The 17,427-nt window shown below is 58.0% G+C and overlaps 6 protein-coding genes across 6 annotated transcripts; 4 read left to right on the top strand and 2 right to left on the bottom strand.

Annotated features, from left to right (window-relative positions):
• Nucleotides 1–1,793: 1,793 nt before the first annotated feature.
• GGTG_09936 (60S ribosomal protein L22) lies at nt 1,794–2,790 on the top strand. The gene is made up of 3 exons (XM_009227796.1): nt 1,794–1,930; nt 2,064–2,305; nt 2,377–2,790. The coding sequence occupies exons 1-3, from the start codon at nt 1,913–1,915 to the stop codon at nt 2,501–2,503; spliced, it is 387 nt and encodes a 128-aa protein (XP_009226060.1). The 5' UTR covers nt 1,794–1,912; the 3' UTR covers nt 2,504–2,790.
• GGTG_09937 (carrier protein YMC2) lies at nt 2,581–4,299 on the bottom strand. The gene is made up of 3 exons (XM_009227797.1): nt 4,167–4,299; nt 3,816–4,101; nt 2,581–3,710 (listed from the first exon to the last, which is right to left on the bottom strand). The coding sequence occupies exons 1-3, from the start codon at nt 4,167–4,169 to the stop codon at nt 2,848–2,850; spliced, it is 1,152 nt and encodes a 383-aa protein (XP_009226061.1). The 5' UTR covers nt 4,170–4,299; the 3' UTR covers nt 2,581–2,847.
• Nucleotides 4,300–4,331: 32 nt separating this feature from the next.
• On the top strand, nt 4,332–6,586 carry GGTG_09938 (hypothetical protein). Its single transcript, XM_009227798.1, has 3 exons — nt 4,332–4,942; nt 5,026–5,230; nt 5,333–6,586. Exons 1-3 carry the CDS (start codon nt 4,610–4,612, stop codon nt 5,821–5,823), a joined length of 1,029 nt encoding a protein of 342 aa, XP_009226062.1. The 5' UTR covers nt 4,332–4,609; the 3' UTR covers nt 5,824–6,586.
• Nucleotides 5,795–7,125, bottom strand: GGTG_09939 (hypothetical protein). The gene is made up of 2 exons (XM_009227799.1): nt 6,654–7,125; nt 5,795–6,583 (listed from the first exon to the last, which is right to left on the bottom strand). Exons 1-2 carry the CDS (start codon nt 6,851–6,853, stop codon nt 5,902–5,904), a joined length of 882 nt encoding a protein of 293 aa, XP_009226063.1. The 5' UTR covers nt 6,854–7,125; the 3' UTR covers nt 5,795–5,901.
• A 244-nt stretch (nt 7,126–7,369) lies between these two features.
• Nucleotides 7,370–9,831, top strand: GGTG_09940 (hypothetical protein). The gene is made up of 2 exons (XM_009227800.1): nt 7,370–8,438; nt 8,501–9,831. The coding sequence occupies exons 1-2, from the start codon at nt 8,124–8,126 to the stop codon at nt 9,278–9,280; spliced, it is 1,095 nt and encodes a 364-aa protein (XP_009226064.1). The 5' UTR covers nt 7,370–8,123; the 3' UTR covers nt 9,281–9,831.
• A 767-nt stretch (nt 9,832–10,598) lies between these two features.
• GGTG_09941 (STE/STE11/CDC15 protein kinase) lies at nt 10,599–17,143 on the top strand. The gene is made up of 10 exons (XM_009227801.1): nt 10,599–11,679; nt 11,833–11,967; nt 12,125–12,154; nt 12,275–12,339; nt 12,410–12,848; nt 12,924–13,781; nt 13,886–14,368; nt 14,454–14,597; nt 14,660–15,149; nt 15,226–17,143. The coding sequence occupies exons 1-10, from the start codon at nt 11,518–11,520 to the stop codon at nt 16,893–16,895; spliced, it is 4,476 nt and encodes a 1,491-aa protein (XP_009226065.1). The 5' UTR covers nt 10,599–11,517; the 3' UTR covers nt 16,896–17,143.
• Nucleotides 17,144–17,427: the final 284 nt, after the last annotated feature.

The raw sequence follows: 17,427 nt of genomic DNA on the forward strand, positions 1-17,427 counted from the left end.
GNGGNGGGGGGGGGGGTCGGTCACGGGAGGGAGTGTCGAGGGCATGCGCTGCACTGCATTGCATCTGCTCCCATCCTTCCTTCACCGTCGGTCGCTTTGGCCCGGCATTTTTGTTTGCGGCTAGGTGCAGTCACAGATGAAGCCAAGAACGCCTACTGTACCTCGCTCCTCGTAGCGATTGGGATGGCTGGCCAGCTTGTAACTGCACAGTACCTAGTCTGGTGCGTCCTTGGTACCCAGTCGCCCCAGCCCTCCCAGAAAAGCACACTTTGATTCACCCCCAGGCTCCTGTCAAGGCGGAGCTCCTCGGAGTCCCGTCTCACACGCACGCCTTCCCGACCCGACATACCCGCGTGGTGGATATTCGGCACAGAAGAAAAAAAGCCCAAGCAACATGGGTTGGCAGGGGCGCCTCGCCTACGTCACGGCCCATCAGCTCGCTGCTTCCCTGCTTGCGCCCCACACGCCCTCGCCTAGTAGGCCCAGACACCTCCAGGCCTTGACGAATTCCATGACATCGGTGGACGTGGCTGATGACACCAGGAAAAACCCCCATGTGAGAAGCACCCGTCATTCTTGTGCCTAGGCCGCGGGGACCCGAGTGGCGCAGATAGACGACGAAGCAGCAGCACGTAACAGTTGTGGCTCGGTCGCGGTCGCATTTGCGTGTGCATTTAGCCCCGTTGAGGGCTACCACCGGGCGTCTGCTTTTCATCTTGCGAGTGGCATGAAAGAGTCGTTGCGGTTGTAACCGCGATGGATTGTCGCAAATTACGTCCGCGCATCTCGCCAACTCAAAGGTGCCTTGCCATTGTATCAACCCGAACAGGGAAAACTTCGTGGCGTCTATTTTGGGAGGCTCCCACGTCCTAGACTAGCTCACACTCCGTGACTTTGTTTCCTGTCAATTCGAATGAGCCAATCAGGTTGTCAGGCAGACAAGGCTCCAGGATACAGCACCACCACGGGTGCTGCCGAGGCTCCCAGTCTGCCAACGTGCACTGATAGCCGTCTTGCCGTCCGTCCTTCAGCCGCAACAGCCGGCTCTTGATGATTTTCAGGAGAACTACTAATGACGGGGGTGGCAAGACAAAAAGCTTCTATTTCATCTCGGGGCTGGTTGAGCACTCCTTGATTTTTTTGGGTTGTTTTGGCACTCGCACACGATTCATGAGCTCATAATGGGGAATACCAAGACCCTACTTCTGGGTGGACGCGCGTCCACCCCCGAGGATCCCTGCATGAGCAATCTGGAGCGCGCCGAAGCACTTTAGCAACGAATTTCTTGAGCACAAAATCGTATGAGCCAAGGATCTCATTCGATTTGCTAGTTGCTCAACAACAGATCTCAGCTGGCCTTGCACCATTCATTCTTTGAGATCTAGCGAAAAGCCCATGAAGCCAAACGGACAGTATTGGCAGCAATGGTAGTCTCTGCTGCTATCTTCGTTTCCCCGGGAAGTCTGTTGTTGGTCCTCTGAAGCTTCACAAGTGCCTGTGCCGACTTATACTGGTGGAACACATAGCTCCAGCTCACAGGCAGTGAATCGGCAGGTACTTACCTATAGATATCTCCTCAAGCAAATAGCATAGAGACTCTCGATCCTCGTGGCCGGCCATAAGCCGATTGGCTCCCGAATTGCGGCCCGGAGCGTGCTTGCGGAGCATCTCGGGAAACACAAGCCACACATTGGGTCCTGGTCAGCCACATTTAAGTCGCCGCCACAATTGAATTCTTTGCCCTAACCAAGCGCCTTGGATCGCTCCACTCCCACAGTAAAATTCCCCGCCATTGGAAAGGCTGGAGGTTTTTTTTTGTTCGTTTTTGACCCTGTACTTCATCGCGACCAGAAAAAAAAAGAGACGCAGGATTCTACCTCTTTGCGTTCCGTACTCAAAAAAACCAGAAGAAATGGCTCCCCCTCAGACCGTACGTCCATGATCTACACTGGCTTTGCTGTTGGCCCAGTCTCGTCGGGGTGGCGCCTCGTGCGCTCCCTGGTCTCCCCGAGACGATGGCGTGAAGCAGTAGGCTGAGATTGATTGTGTTCCCCCGAATCTAGAAGAAGGCTGGCAAGGCCGGCAAGGCTGGCAAGACGACCAAGAAGTTCGTCATCAACGCCTCGCAGCCCGTTAACGACAAGATCTTCGACATCTCGGCCTTTGAGAAGTTCCTGAACGAGAAGATCAAGGTCGAGGGCCGCGTCGGCCAGCTGGGCGAGACCATTGTCATCTCCCAGATCCCCGACGGCAAGATTGAGATCGTTGCCCACAACGACCTCTCCGGCCGCTACCTGAAGTACCTGTAAGCAGCCGCGCGACTCCCCCCGACCACTGACCTGCAGAAAGCTGACGCCTGCCGATCCGGCTTCGCAGCACCAAGAAGTTCCTCAAGAAGCAGCAGCTCCGCGACTGGCTTCGTGTCGTCTCGACCTCTAAGGGCGTCTACGAGCTCAAGTTCTTCAACGTCGTCAACGATGCCGACGAGGAGGATGACGAGTAAACGAATCTCTACGCATATCACTGGAGTTCTTGGGGTTTCTCTATTGGGTTTGGGAACGGAACAGGCAAGGGATGGATTGCTAGCTTGATAGCGGCAGGGGACCTTTGTCGTCCACAAAAATACCAAAAACGGGAGCCATCGGCTTGCGGTTGCAAGTACATGCTGTTCTCTGCCTGTCGATGCCGTGATATCTAGGCGCTCGGGGTTCTTGCGACCTTGTGCTGTTGTGGTATTGTAATTTCACCATGCTTGGCGCCTCGAGAGGCCATCTGTTTTGGAGCATGCCGAGCTTGTGTTTCAGGCAATGTTGTGTTGCCTTACACACTCTAGGCGCCATGCTATCCCTATGGCAGTGCTCTCATTACTCCCTCAAAAGCCACGAGAGCCATAGCATTTGCGGGGAATGCACGGAGGAAGCACGGCAAGAAGCCCCTCCAGTATCCCCTGAGCCCGCGTTCCCGATACACCGCCTGGGCGGCGTCCCTCCACCTGCGGAAGCGCGGCGTGCCGTCGCCGAGCCCTCCGCCGAGCGGGTCCGTCATTATGCGCTGCTTGACGACGTCGCTCGGGTAGCTCGTGAGCCAGAACACCTGGGCGCTCAGCCCGCCGGCCCAGAAGTTGACGGCGGGCGCGCCCCAGTCGGTGCTCCTCGTCATCCAGCGCGACAGGACGTCGTAGCTGCCCCACCAGAAGAAGAAGAAGCCCCGGAAGAGGAGGGTGGCGCCCAGGCCGTGGTAGAGCCCCCGCACACCGTGGTGCCGGTGTATCTTGGCCACGCAGTCCAGGGGGCCCGCGTACAGGCGGTCCGCCTTGCGCGCCGCGTACTGGATCTGTAGGCGCGCCTTGACGTGCTCGACGGGCGCCGCGATGAAGCTGACGGTCGCGCCGGCCAGGATGCCGGCCACGCCGTGGCCGTGCGCCGGGAGGGTGTCGGGCGCGCCTCTGCCGCCGTGGGCCACCACGTCGTGCGGCGGGTGCAGCGGCGGGTCGAAGAGGTGCTCGCGGAGCAGGCGCCTGTAGACGGTCAGGCTGCCCAGCATGACGCTGTCCATGAACATCCAGCCGACCAGCGGCGGCGTGGCGCCCTTGTAGAGCCCCGCGAAGCCCTCGTTCCGGACCGTCTGCAGGAGGCACTGTAGCGGGCCGGTGAAGCGCGACGCGTCCGTGGTCTGCAGGCGGACCTTGATCGTGTCGAACGGGTGGCCGACTGGGTTGTAGTTCCGGTTAGCTCGTGTGCGTTTCTGACAACGGATGAGTTCTCAGGGCATGGGATGGGGTTTGAGCTATGGTATCTTTGCCTCTCAAAACACACCCGAAAGCTTTGCGATGCCGCTAAACACCCCGGCGACGAAGCCCTTGTAGTTCTGGCCCGCGCCCGGTGTTTCGACCGGCCGCGACTGTGACCGAGACTCGGCCGCCATGGCTTTGGACATCCCGGCACCTCCTGCTGCTAAACGCGCAATGTATACCGGCGGCGCAATTATCACCTTGTCATAGGTAGCTTCATCACGGCGCTGTCTAGTGGTTGTCAAACAGCTGCTTAGCGCGATACCGGAGAAGAAAAAACCGGGGGTGGGGTTTCGCTGCGACCTCGATCCCTTTTCACATGTCATGTCAATGTCAAAATCGAAGACAGATTTTATATTCAATGGCTTTATTTTACCATGATGGCTAAGCTCCTTTACGGGAAATAGTGGATCGAAGTTGTCTTGCAATGAAAGTGCTCTCTGATTCCCACGACAAGGCCATGCAATCTTGGAAAAAAAAAGCACGGCTCTTAATGCCAAGCTCCGGGGTATATACCAGACGGCGGCGGCTTCCCGTGGCTGCTTGTGGGGTGAGGTCGGACCTGACTCCGACCTCAACGCCCAACACCATGGATGCGAAGCTCATACAAACGAAACCCCACCTCACCCGCCCCTCACGTCAGCCTCCGCAAACAAATGACATAGGGCGCAAGTCGAATGACATGGTGGGCATCGCTGACAGGGGACTATATATCCTAACTACCATACCTGGCCCTAGACGTTCCCAACTCAAAGAGCACTCGTGTGGTTCTGAGGCACTCCTTAGCAAACAGACGAGACAGCAGCCACGCCAAACACGATGAAGTCTTCTTTGCCACCCGCGCCGCCCATCGCCGCAGCGACACGCCATGTCGCGGGCCATACCCTAACAGTCTACGGGCTCGACGAGCTGTCGTCCACCGCCTCGCGCGTGACCATACTCTGGCTGCTCCACGGCCGCCTCTGCACCACGGCCGACATGGCCGACGTCGCCGCCCGCTCGGTCGCCGCATTCCGGGACCACCCGCGGTCGGCTGAGCGCGGTCTGCTCGCCATCGCCCTCGACCAGCGCAACCACTCGGCTCGCCAGGTCAGCCCGCTGGCCAACGAGAGCTGGGCGCAAGGGAACGCCGCTCACGCGCAGGACATGTTTGTAAGTGACGAGAGCTTATCGGATAAGACCTGTTATCTACATTTGCCATAATAGCTGACCGTGACATCATCGCGGTTCGGAAGGCTTTGGTCGCCGGCTCTGTGGTGGATGTCGGCCTGTTGATCGATCTTTTGCAGGGAAGTCTCTTCCCCGAGAAGCCAGATGCCTTTATCGACTCTCACTACGTACTCGGCGTCTCACTGGGCGGTCACGGCACTTGGCAACTCCTGTTCGCGGATGAGCGGGTCAGGGTTGGCGTGTCCATCATTGGCTGCCCCGATTACATGTGTAAGTCAGCGCCGCCTCAAACGATCCGGGCCCGTGTTTGGGTGGTAAAGACAGCAAAGCCAGTGGTACTGGTTGCTAAATGACAGCTGCTACAATGCCCAGACCTGATGTCCGACCGCGCCAAGAAACTCAAGCTAGCCACAGCCAGCGCTGCTGATAACGGAGCGAGCTTCCTGGGCAGCAAGGACTTCCCTCCGGATCTCGTCCGGGCTTGCAGGAAGTTTGACCCAAAGGGCTTGATCTTCGGAACCCAGGAGCCTACGTGGCCGCTGCCCCCTGACGGGGAAAGCCAAGCCAGGCAGTTTCTTGCATCTCGATTGCGAGGCAAGAAGATCCTTAACTGCTATGGAGGCGCCGACAGGCTAGTGCCGTACCGCTGCTCGGAACCATTCCTTAACTTCTTTAGGAAGGCGTGCGACCAATGGGCCCCTGAACTAGACGTGAGCTTCGACAGTCGTGAGTACCCAGAGGCGGGCCACGAATTCGCAGATGATATGGTGCTGGACGCTGTCAAGTTTATTGTGCACGCGGCCGCGGCGGAGGCAGGAAGCAGCATTAGCAAAGCGGGTGGTGTGAATGTGTCTAGGATTTGAAAGGTCTCTCGCATCGAAATTGGCTGAGGCTGGCATATGCTATTTTAATGAGGGCCCGGCCAGCCCCATCTCTGGTCGCTATCTCCTCCAGGCGGCACCAGATGGGGGAGCAATAGTCAAAGACTCAGTACCATCAACGAGGATGACGGTTTCAATGCCGCTCTTGAGCTTTTCCTCGTCGTCATGGAAAAGTCGCTGGCTTATTCCCCAAGGGTTCCGAGCCTGCCGCTTCCTAGCGAGAGCCTCCCCAGCCCCATGGGGATCATCAGTCCATTGACCGATAACTTCTCTAATCCCTCTCGCCATCACCTCGTCCTTCTCCTCCGACACAGACTCTTCATGTCTAGTCGAGGGGACAGCTGGCCCATCCAGTTGCTCCATTGCTTGGAGCCAAGGAGGCAGATTTGGTGGGTTAATACCAATAAAGTTGACGCGGTCGATGGGAAAGCCAATGGCCGCACAATGGGCATCCACAATTCGCATCCGCTTGAAAGCGTGGCTAACGACAGTGAGCTTCACAGGCCACGTCGCATACCGCCTCCAGAAGGCTACGACGGAGAAGAGGACATTATAATATGAGTCCAGTGCCTGCTCTTCAAGGATAATGCGGGGAGAGAGCGGGATGGGCGATAGCGGATGCTGCCGAGTGCCGTCTGTTGACGGAATGTCGGCAGATATCAAGCCAAAGTATCCATTCGTAGCAGCGAGATTTGCGTAGCTGCGCGCCTCAGAGAGAGCAGTCTCCTTCCATGTCGGGCCACTGGCATGTACCGCTGGTCAGGGTAAGGAAGAACGTCGAGTGACTTTGGGGGCGGTAGTCGGAGCCTCACCCGGAAAACGCCAAGGCGGAGCGGTCATCGTCACCGAGTGCACGGAGGCCAGCCTTGATGTGCTCGATGAAGGTTGGGGTCTCGCCCCGTTTGTAGCTCTCGATCAACCACTCAGACTCATCCTGTCCCTGTTGCGGCCCGCCCAGCCAGATGGCGTGGCCGCAAACAACGATGAGATGGTTGGGAGGTGGTGTGTCCATTCTGTTCGGAATGAGAAGATGCACTCGGCAGGGTTGATCTCTGTCGTTGCAGGGTTGTTGTGACGGTTCACCAGGCGACGCAGGCAGGAAAAAAAAACAAGAGGCGAAGAAGGATATTGATACCGCAAAGGTGAGCGAGCCCGCCGTGCTGCCAGTGACTCACAGCATTGATTCGGCTTGCTGCGATGAGAGTTGTTGACCGTGGCGGCCCACCAAGCGTCAAACAGCAGCGACAGCCTCTCGTTTTCGTGACTGGGGAGGTTCCTGAACGGTTGCCGCAAACATGGGAAGGCTGATCCACCCGCCGTGAAGGTGGTACCTCGACTCGCACCAAACCAAGGGTGAACAATGGGGTACCTTGTTCAAATGGCCCGTGCACACCGGTACCAAGCATAAGGGTCCGTGTTTGGAGCATGCTGCACGAAAGCATGGCCCCGCCCGGCTGCCGCCACTCAAAAACGAAGCCCAAATTGATCCGTCAACCACCCACTTCCCGCCCAGCCGACCGACATCTCTGCTCTCATTCCCTGTTTTCCCTAAGCTTCCAATCTCTCGTGGGGAACGCGCCAGCCCGGACCACGCCGCGACCCGAAGGACTATCGTTCGGCAACTATCGCCCACCGCCCATCGGCCACTTCCATCTTGGGCTTTGCCCTTCTACCATTTATCTTCCATCTTCTTTCTTGCCGTCGTTTTTTTGCCCCGTCAAAGCCTTGCTCTCTATCCTCAGTCCCGACGCCCCAAAGCCACGCCTCCGAACGCCTGCAAATATGGGTCTCCCGTAAGTCGACCTCAAAAAACACCTTGCGCCACGCATCCGACCACTCATCGCGCGCGCGGCGCACCGCTGGCATCTCCCAACTCCTTCCAAATCGCATCGCGCTGGCGTCATGTGCACGAAACGTGAGAAGTGACGAGACGGTCAGAATTGCCCCCCCTGCGCGATGGCGTTACGGACTGCCGCCACTGGTGGCTTTCTGCAATTCGCACTCGCGCGGGCAGCAATCGTTTTCCAACGCGCCGCATCTCCAACGTCATCAAGTCATCTAACAAGACGCCATTGTCAACGCTCTGCAGGCTGTACAATGCCCCCGTCGAATCCGATGTTCGGTCGCGGCCCCCGCCGAAAAGCCCCGTCCACTCTAGGTCGGCCATCCGTCGCGCCTACCGTGGCAGGTATGAAGGCGGCGAGTGGGCCGAGGCACGGCAACGTGTCCTGGCACAGGAGATCGGCAGACTGACGCGTGAGAGCATCTCGGCCGCCGACGAGATGGCCCGGGTGCCCCCGTGGGATCTTGGACTGCTCAACCCTCTTCGGGAAGCCACCCCGTCGGTGCCGAGCAATCGGGCCGGCGCGCGATCTCTGCGCCCCGCCTTGCCCCATGACGCAGTCGCACGACGGTCAGGCGGGCTCGACGAGCGTTCCGTCGCTGTCATTGGCGAGCGCTGGGCCAACCTCTACACACGCGCCGGCCACGACGTGTCCCTGGCAGATCGCGGTGTGTCGTCAAATATGCGTACTGTATCCGGGCGCGAGGAGCGTGAAAGGGTTGAGCGAAGCGCCCAAGCCCCTCGTCGCGCAGATGTGAGCTACTAGACCGTCGTCATCTGCCTATCGTTTGCCATGCTAATTATTTGCGCTGCTAGGCACGGGGTTCGCGCGCTCCACGCAACAGGGCACGAGTTCTCATCACAAGTCGCATATCGCCGCGCTCACTTTACAGCTCAAATGTCGGCCGCTCATCCAACTCGCCTCCTTCGCCGCCGCCGCCGCCTCCGGATCTAGGTAGCCTAGACAGGCCGAATCCGGTCCAGGAGCGGACGCATCTATCCCCTTCGCCGGATCGCTACGTCCCTGGGGCGGCGATGACAACTGCGCCAATACAGTCGGCTCGGCTAGACGGGCTCGGTGACCGCAACCGTAGCCTTAGCATGAGCCCGGCGGAGGACGGTTGGGACACGCTGCTCACAACTCTCACACCAGACCCCCAGCCAAGCGTGGGGTCATCCTTTGCATCCACATCGGCATCGCTCTCGGCTGCTACATCACAGGGCGTCGCCACCGGTTCCTCGGCAAACACGTCCATGACCGGACGAGACACTTTTACCAACGAAGACGTGTCGGACCCCTACTGCGAGTCCGGCTGCGAGAACTCCGATACAGAGGGTGATGAGGATGAGGATGACGAGGATGCCGTCCGCCTTGCGCTCGCGCGCTTCCCAGGGAGTGGCAGAGCCTCGGGTCATCGATCTTACGCCGAGGTTGCCGGTCGCACGGGCTCCAACAGCAGCGGCGGAGAGGATCCGCTGGAGTTCCTGGGTGATATGCAGCGCATAGTGCGCCACTTTGCCCGGCGCGAGGACATTCCCGATGAGTGGTGGGCTGAGGTCGGCCTCAGTCGTACTCTTTCACGGGCGTCCAACTAGATCACGGAACCCACCAGACAGCCAAGGAACATGTGTCCAAGGCCGTTCTGCGCCTAACTTCGCGATCTCACTACTCGCATGCCCGCCCGCCGGGCATTAAAACACGGGAGAGCCCTATCGAGGACTGTTTGGTTCTTCTTCGCTTGCGTTTTTTTCTGGTCATGTGCTTTGATATTCCACTATATCGTTGATAATTCTTGGGCGCTCTGGAGTATTGGGGGGTAACGGAAAACAAACGCCGCAGGCTTGCGCAGCTTCGGTCGTGGGACACTGGGATTATTTATGGGCTTGTGGCAGGGAGATGATAATTTATACATTGGCACGTTCGAGATGGCCTGAGCGGATGATAAATGTTCTGTATTAGTTCTTGTGATTTGGGGTGTCTCCAGGCCTTTGGAAAGGAACGAGATGAATAACGTACACACACAATCAAATGAGACTCGTATCTGGACTGTACTTATATAGTATGTCTTTATCTACCGATCTTGCTGGGTTATATCCAAGGTTTCCCGTTGTAGCTCAGAATGACAGATCTCGCTTGAAGCACCGGCTGTATATTTCCGCCACGGATGACGTGCGACATGTCTCTTAACCGTGTCCAAACGTGACGGTCCCTTACGCTCGTTGCAGGAGGCTTGCGTCAATCTAGCAGTTGATCCAGAAGGGAACAAAACAACAATCGGGCAGACCAGGGGTGTAGGGCTCAACGATCTCAATGGTGGTGCGCCAGCCTTACCGCCAAGGAGTCAGGGTTACAACGGCACAGACTGGAAACTGAGTTGCATTAGGGCGGAGTGAGATGCGACAGGACAGAACACCTCGGGCGGGAAGGAGGCACGACTTGAGCACCCAGTTCCAGGCCCGCCGCGCCTCCCGTCGATGTGTGCCGAATGTGCCTTTGTTTCGATTCGGTTAGGCAGGTTCTTTGCAGGGGCGGTCCATCCCGTATGACGACTCCTATTTCCAAGAATAAATCTTTTCTTCCCTTGTTGCACATTTCAGGGCCGAGGAGGCAATCCATGCTGCCTGCCTGTGCGACGTCCCTAGTCTACCTAGGTAGCTCCTAGGCTACCCAACCTTAGACAAGACCCTAGCAGATAGGGCAGGGCAGGCCAGGGTCGCATCGGCGGCGGATGGCCGCAACGGCGTGCCCTTTTCGACGTCCAGGCGTCGGTTTAGGCAGGCATTGAAATTTGGACGGGTATTCACCGCCCGTTGTTGTTTGTTTCGAGTTTTTGGTCCTGCGCGGTACCCAACCAGATCGCGTGCCCATCCCGCTAGGTGAGCGGCACGGCCTGGGGACGTGCTTTTGCTATGGATGCTTGCCTGATTCTGAGCTTCTGATTAGGTATTGGTGCAGCGCGCCCAGTGGATGCTATAGCCAACCCGGCCGATAGCTTGACAGGCCCAAGAACCCCAGGCTCAGCTTCCATCCTGCCTCCGTGCTTCCTTGGCTGCTCCCGCGCCCTCGAACCTGTTCGCTGCCAAACACAAGGGGACAAGTCTAGAAGCCAGCGGTGCCTGGTGCCTGGTCCGAACACCGCATTCGAACAGGCATACCCGCCGCCCCAAACCGGCGACTTTTTTTTTCTTCCCCTCCCTAGGTTCTCTCATCCCTTCCTCTTTGCTCGTGCGGTGCCTTGCCTCCCGGTTCTCCTCTCTCTTTCTTTTATTCTGCTTTCTCCTCATCCTCTGTCGACTTGGTCGACCGTGGGCGGTGTTTGGTTAGGGAACAAGGGAACAAAACACACTCGGACGTCGAGGCAGAAAAATGCAGCTCCCGGGGAGACCCCACTTTAAGCAATAATCTCCAGTCTTGACGACATCCACCGAACCACCTGCGCCGAAGCCTGTGCGAGCGTATAACCACTCGACGACCGGGCCCGCATGTGCAGATCTGGAGGACACGTCCAGACTGCATCGCTGCCTGCCCTTGTGCTCGGGGAATGAGCAGGCACCGAGCCGCCTCGCCCTTTTCTCCCTTCTCCGCCCCTTCCTCGCCTGCCTCCTCCTCCTCCTCCGTCGCCGCCGCCACCACCACCGCCGCCGCCGCCCATATATTTCCACACCGATCGCTCCCCTCGACGACCGCTCGCTCCTCCGTGGACCGCTGACCGCCTCCAATCTATCGACGACCCCCCGCCCCTGCGGGCAACACGATCGATCGCCGCCGGGGCTGAGGAGGCTGCCTCGACTGGGCTGACCCGGTCCGGGGCAGCGACGTGGCAACGGCAGACATGGCGCCAGGCAGCGGCTCCGCCGAGAGGGTGTACCACCACCAGCAGAACGGGAGCAATGGCAGCAAGGCTAGCAGGACACCAGGGACACCACGCAAGGAAGCCCGCAGCAGTAGCAATGCGCGGGAACGAGCGCTACAAGATCCTAGCCTGAAGGACTACGTGCGTCGCTTCCCCTCCTACCTCTCTGCCCGCACCTGGGCCCTCCCTCTCCCAGCTTATATCCTGCTGCTCTCATGCGGGCACCTCGCGCCACGTTTTTGCCTTCTTAGTTGCGACACATTACTGACCAGCCAAGGCGGTGTGGGACTATAGCGGCTCGGAGACTGCATCGGCAAGGGCGCCTTCGGATCCGTATACAAGGCGTTCAATTGGGGCACCGGCGAGGCAGTGGCGGTCAAGCAAATCAAGCTCGTGGACGTGCCAAAGAGCGAGCTGCGCATGATCGAGGTACGATGCAACCACCTCTCCGTTCCGCCCTGCCCCAACCTCTTGGCGACACCCGGCAGGCGGCCCCGGATATGTGCCGTGCTGCACCGTGATTGTACTGCCGTCCCTGCATGCAGGCTCCGCTGACAGTAGAGTCTCCTACGTTTTCTTGTTTCAGGCTGAAATCGACCTTCTGAAGAACCTACACGTAAGTTCGCATCGCTCCGCGCCTCGAGGGGAGGCACGGTCTGTTCAATGGCGACGAGGCTTGGCCTATCCATTGAATCGGTCGCTTCGTGAGTGCACCTTGCTGACTTGGGCTTTTCAGCATGACAACATTGTCAAGTATATTGGGTTTGTGAAAACCGTGGACTGCCTCAATATCATTCTCGAGTAAGTGACCAAAGTAACAGTTGCACCGCTCCGCTTTATCATCTCTGGCCACAATCTCATGAACCCCTAGGTATTGCGAGAATGGGTCTCTTCACTCTATCTGCAAGGCCTACGGCAAGTTCCCCGAGAACCTGGTGGGCGTGTACATGACCCAGGTGCTTCAAGGGCTGCAATACCTGCACGACCAGGGTGTTATCCACCGCGACATCAAGGGTGCCAATATTCTTACGACCAAGGACGGTACCGTCAAGCTGGCCGACTTTGGCGTGTCCACTAGCACTCTCGCCGGCGCGGACAAGGAAGCTCAAGTTGTCGGCACGCCGTACTGGATGGCCCCTGAGATTATCCAACTGTCTGGTGCCACCTCTGCGTCCGATATCTGGAGCGTGGGGTGCACCGTAATCGAGCTCCTGCAGGGGAAACCACCATACCACAGCCTCGCGCCCATGCCGGCCCTGTTCGCCATTGTCAATGATGACCACCCACCATTGCCCGAGGGCGTATCTCCAGTGGGTGAACCCTTGTCCTTTATCTCATCCCCTCTGGCTGGGTTGCATCATGATAACACAAGCTTCCAACAATAGGCCGCCCGTGACTTCCTGATGCAGTGCTTTCAAAAAGACCCCAATCTCAGGGTGTCGGCAAGAAAGCTTCTCAAACACCCGTGGATCATGGGATCCAGGAGAAGTGATGCTCCTGTGTCCAAGGCGCCGTCCAACTTCAACGAGGCGGTTGAGGAGGTCAAGCAGTGGAACAAGGCGCTCAGATCATCAGAGAACAACCTGAGGGTTTCTATCGGCTCTGACGGTGTACCGCCAACACAACCATTTGGTGGACGAGCGAATCTGGTTGCGGCAGCCAGGGGGCCCCTGACTATCCTGCCAAAACCACGACCAGCGGTTGCGGATGCATTCCGATCCCCAGAAATTCCCGATGATGACAACTGGGACAACGATTTTGCAACTGCTATCTCCCCCGGCGCTTTGCAGCTTCCACATCTAAAACCCCAGGACAATTTTGGTGGCTTGCTATCTTCGGATCGGCTCAAGGCGTTTGCCTCGATCGACGACAGTAGGAATGTGTCGGCAAACTGGGACGACGTTTTCGACGGCGAGTTGGTCACCATCAAAAATCTCCGCTCACACCTGGCCGAATCAGATACGCAGCAAACCCTCCGACCCACGCCGCGGAAGCCCAGCCCGATGGAGAAATCGGAAAAGAAAGCCGAGACGGAGGCAAAGACGCAAAAGCCGGGGAAGAGACGGTCTAGTAGAGCGTCGTCCTCGCAAGCAAAATCGCCAACCAAGCTGAATTTCGGATCAAAATTCGAGCTCCCACCAAGGCCCGATTTGATATACCGAGAGCAGTCAGTTGAGGACTACTCGGACTTGTTTGACGAGGGCGATCACGTATTTGACAACAGGCTAAGCCTCGTGCCAAAGGCAGGTGTCCCGGCCCCTGTGTTTCAAATCAGATGCTTCCAATAGCAACAGAGCCGTGCCAGGTTCTATAAAAGTGTCCATGTTTGTACTGACTTCCCTGGTAGGACTCGCCGCAGCTGTTTCATCCGTCGGACCTGACCAGCATGCCACGCTCCTCGCAACCTCCCACCGGCGGAAGCATGAGGCGTGCGGCTCAGTCAAGGCCGTCGGTCCTGCAGGACCAGAATATGCGGAGGACCCGGTCGACCATTGAAATACAACGATTCGCCGAAAACGAAAGTGACGAGGACTTTTCTGACATATTCGGCCCGACAGACGGGGTTGCGGAGAGGGAGGAGAGCGAGGTGGGGTCTGAAGATGGCGGTCGCATGTTCCTCTCGAAGCTATCCAACAACTCGTGGTTGGGTGACGACGAGGACGAGGATGACCCCTTCGCCCTGTTGGAGCCCGGATGGGACGAGATGGATCTCGAGGCCAATATCGCAAGAGACCGCCACGCGAGGCTGTCCCACAAGGTGGAGGAGCTGGTCCGCTCGCTAAAGACGACAGAGGGAGAGGACACGCTTCTTGTTGTGTCTGAAGATCTGGTACGGTGCCATTGCTCGACCGGGATGTCTGAACACCCTGGGTTAACATTACTAACGCTCACCTCACTTACGCCACCCCTCCTAGCTGAGTCTTTTATGGGAGAACAGCGAGGTCAAAGATCTCATAATCAGCGCCCATGGCTTGCTGCCTATCCTCGAAATCCTCGAGCCCTGCACGGTCAAGAGCCGTCAGCATATGATTCTGCAACTTCTCAAAATAGTCAATGCGGTATGTAAACGGCCAGAGCACTCGATATCATGTCGGCTCGACTGACATTTGTTGCACGGCAGATCATCCTCAACGATGTCGAGTTGCAAGAAAATCTGTGTTTCGTGGGAGGAATTCCCATCATCACAAAGTTTGCGGCCAGGCAATATTCGAATGAGATTCGGCTCGAGGCTGCTGCGTTCGTCAGGCAAATGTACCAGACCTCAACCCTGACGCTGCAAATGTTTGTCAGCGCCGGTGGCCTGAACGTGCTGGTTGAGTTCCTGGACGAGGACTATGACGCCTCGCGGGACCTGGTGCTGATAGGCGTGAACGGTATTTGGAACGTCTTTGAGCTTCAGGGGCCGACGCCCAAGAACGACTTTTGCAGGATATTCTCGCGCAGCAAGATCCTGGACCCGCTCGCTCTTGTCCTCCACAAAGTCCTGGACGAGGACGACAAGGACGAGCTGACGGAGCTCATCGAGGGCCGGATCGTGAACATCTTCTACTTGTTCTCGCAGGCAGAGAACTACGTCAAGGAAGTTGTGGCGGAGAGACAAGTTCTAAAGAGTGAGTCAATGAGCCAGCAAATATGCCGTTCCCAACGATCAAGGAGCGCGCGCTGACCAACAACCCCTGCCCCTAGCTGTTCTCAAGGACCTCCGCCGGATGTCGCCACTCCACCAGATCACCATGCTCAAGTTTATCAAGAACCTATCCATGCTGTCGCGGACGTTGGAGTCGCTTCACTCGGCCGATGCTATCGACTTTCTGATAGATCTGCTGGGCTACAGCATGAAAAAGGGCCACAAGCACTTTCGCGAAATATCCAATCAGGTGCTCAACACCATGTTCAACCTGTGTAGGCTCAGCAAGGAGAGGCAAGAGTACGCTGCCGTCAACGGCATCATTCCTCTGCTGCTCAAGATCATGCAGACGGATCGGCCACCCAAGGAGTTCGCGCTTCCAATTCTCTGCGACATGGCCCACTCTGGCAGTAAGGGGCGCCGCTACCTGTGGCAGAACAAGGGACTGGACTTTTATGTTTCGCTCATTGCAGATCAGTACTGGCAGGTCAGCGCCCTGGACTCGATCTCGGTGTGGCTGCAGGAGGAGACGGCCAAGGTGGAGAACCACCTTCTGGAGGGCAAGTTCACCAAGGCCATCACGTCGTGCTTCAATACGTCCAAGGCAAACTCGTTTGACCCGGGAGTTCTGGAGCCGCTGATCAAGGTGCTTCGTCTATCCCCGGCGCTGGCGGCGTCGCTGGCAAAGTCGGAGATGTACTCTGGCCTTGGGCAGAAGCTGTGTCACAAGAAGGCGCAGGTGCGTTTGAACCTCCTGCGACTTGTGCGCAACATCATGGACGCCTGCGAGTCGGATAATGGCAGCAGCATGGCTACTGCCAGCAGCGGACGGCAGCTGCGCGGCCTCTTTGAGCAGATCCAGCTCCTCGCCGAGAAAGACCCGGCGGTGCTGGTGCGCAACCTGGCCTCGGAGCTGCTGCGGTCTCGCCTGGACCTGGATGGCGCCAGCAACGCATTGGGTCTGAGCGGCTCGGTTTCGGCCATTGGAGGCGGTTCATCGTCGAGCAGCAACGGCGCCTCGGTGGTGGGCACGTCGTCTCGCTCGCGGTCCGGTCCACGGCGCACGAGCTCGTCCTATGTGCCACCCACGCTCCAACCATCGGCTTCGGCGCCACCGATGACACCCACGCACCACCGCCATTCACACTCGACAGCCGCCTACATCGAGGTGGCGGCGACTCCAAAGCGGCAAGCCGCGCTTGTGGCAGAGCGGGATGGAAGCGTCTTTCGACCGAGGAGCCGCGACGGGGCAGGATCAACTACGTCGTCGGTGTCATCGGCATCGTCCTCCATACCGAGACGAGTCAGTGGCGACGGCAGCTCTCTCTTGAGTGGTAAGAACAGCAACGGTCCGGGAGGGGTTAACAGCAGGCTACCGCGGACGTCGAGTCTATACGGGCGCGCGAGCCTGGCGGGAGGCGCAGGGGGATCCACGCCAACTATCGTAAACCGACCAGATCGGTCGGAAAGCTCGTCCTCGAACAAGGAGAACGCGCAAGGGGGTGGCGGGGGCAGCAGATATGCGCAACACATGATCGCAACGAGCGGCTACGAGAGGGAGCGGGGAGAGCGGGGAGAGCGGGACCGCGATAGAGACGCTAGGGAAAGGGGCGAGAGGTCGGACCGGCTGCTGGAGAGGGCCGAGAGGGTGTCGGCGCAGCAGTACAAGCGACGAAATAGGATGACGGCTAGCACCTCGGACATCAGGCCAGGAGCCGGCACGCGATAACGAGGAGCAGGAGGACGATAAAGAGACTAAACGCGACCATGGACTAGGGACGAGAGATTGGTTGGGCAGGTGTGGGTCATTCATTATCACTTATTTTCTCTGGACTCCTTTGGGCGGGCTTGCTTGCAGCAACGGAGCAGTAGCATATAGTGCACGGCGTCGAACCAAAAGAGAGGCGGCCATATATCTTTGTCATGACGGTTATTCATATTCTTGTTGTTTGTTTGTCTTGTGCTTCTTCTCTTCTGTCTTTCCCCATCCCTGTCCTGGCTTTCACATGTCTGTGTCTGCACATCTTGAGGGGAAGGGGGTGATGATGATATTCACGGGTGGGGCCATGCATAAAACACCTGCATGGTGGGGAGTCACGCGCAGCATTGGACGTATGTACATGTACCTAACTGCCTCGGTCATGGTCCTCTTGGTGCCCAAGGCGGCGGGCGCAAGGCTCTGGCGACCGGTGCTGCTAGCAGACTCTAAGATCCTGAACTCCTGATGAACAGGGCCATCCCGAGTCTCGGGCGTTGTTTTG

This window comes from Gaeumannomyces tritici (genome assembly GCF_000145635.1).
Source record: "Gaeumannomyces tritici R3-111a-1 unplaced genomic scaffold supercont2.5, whole genome shotgun sequence".
Classification (NCBI taxonomy): Eukaryota; Fungi; Ascomycota; class Sordariomycetes; order Magnaporthales; family Magnaporthaceae; genus Gaeumannomyces; species Gaeumannomyces tritici.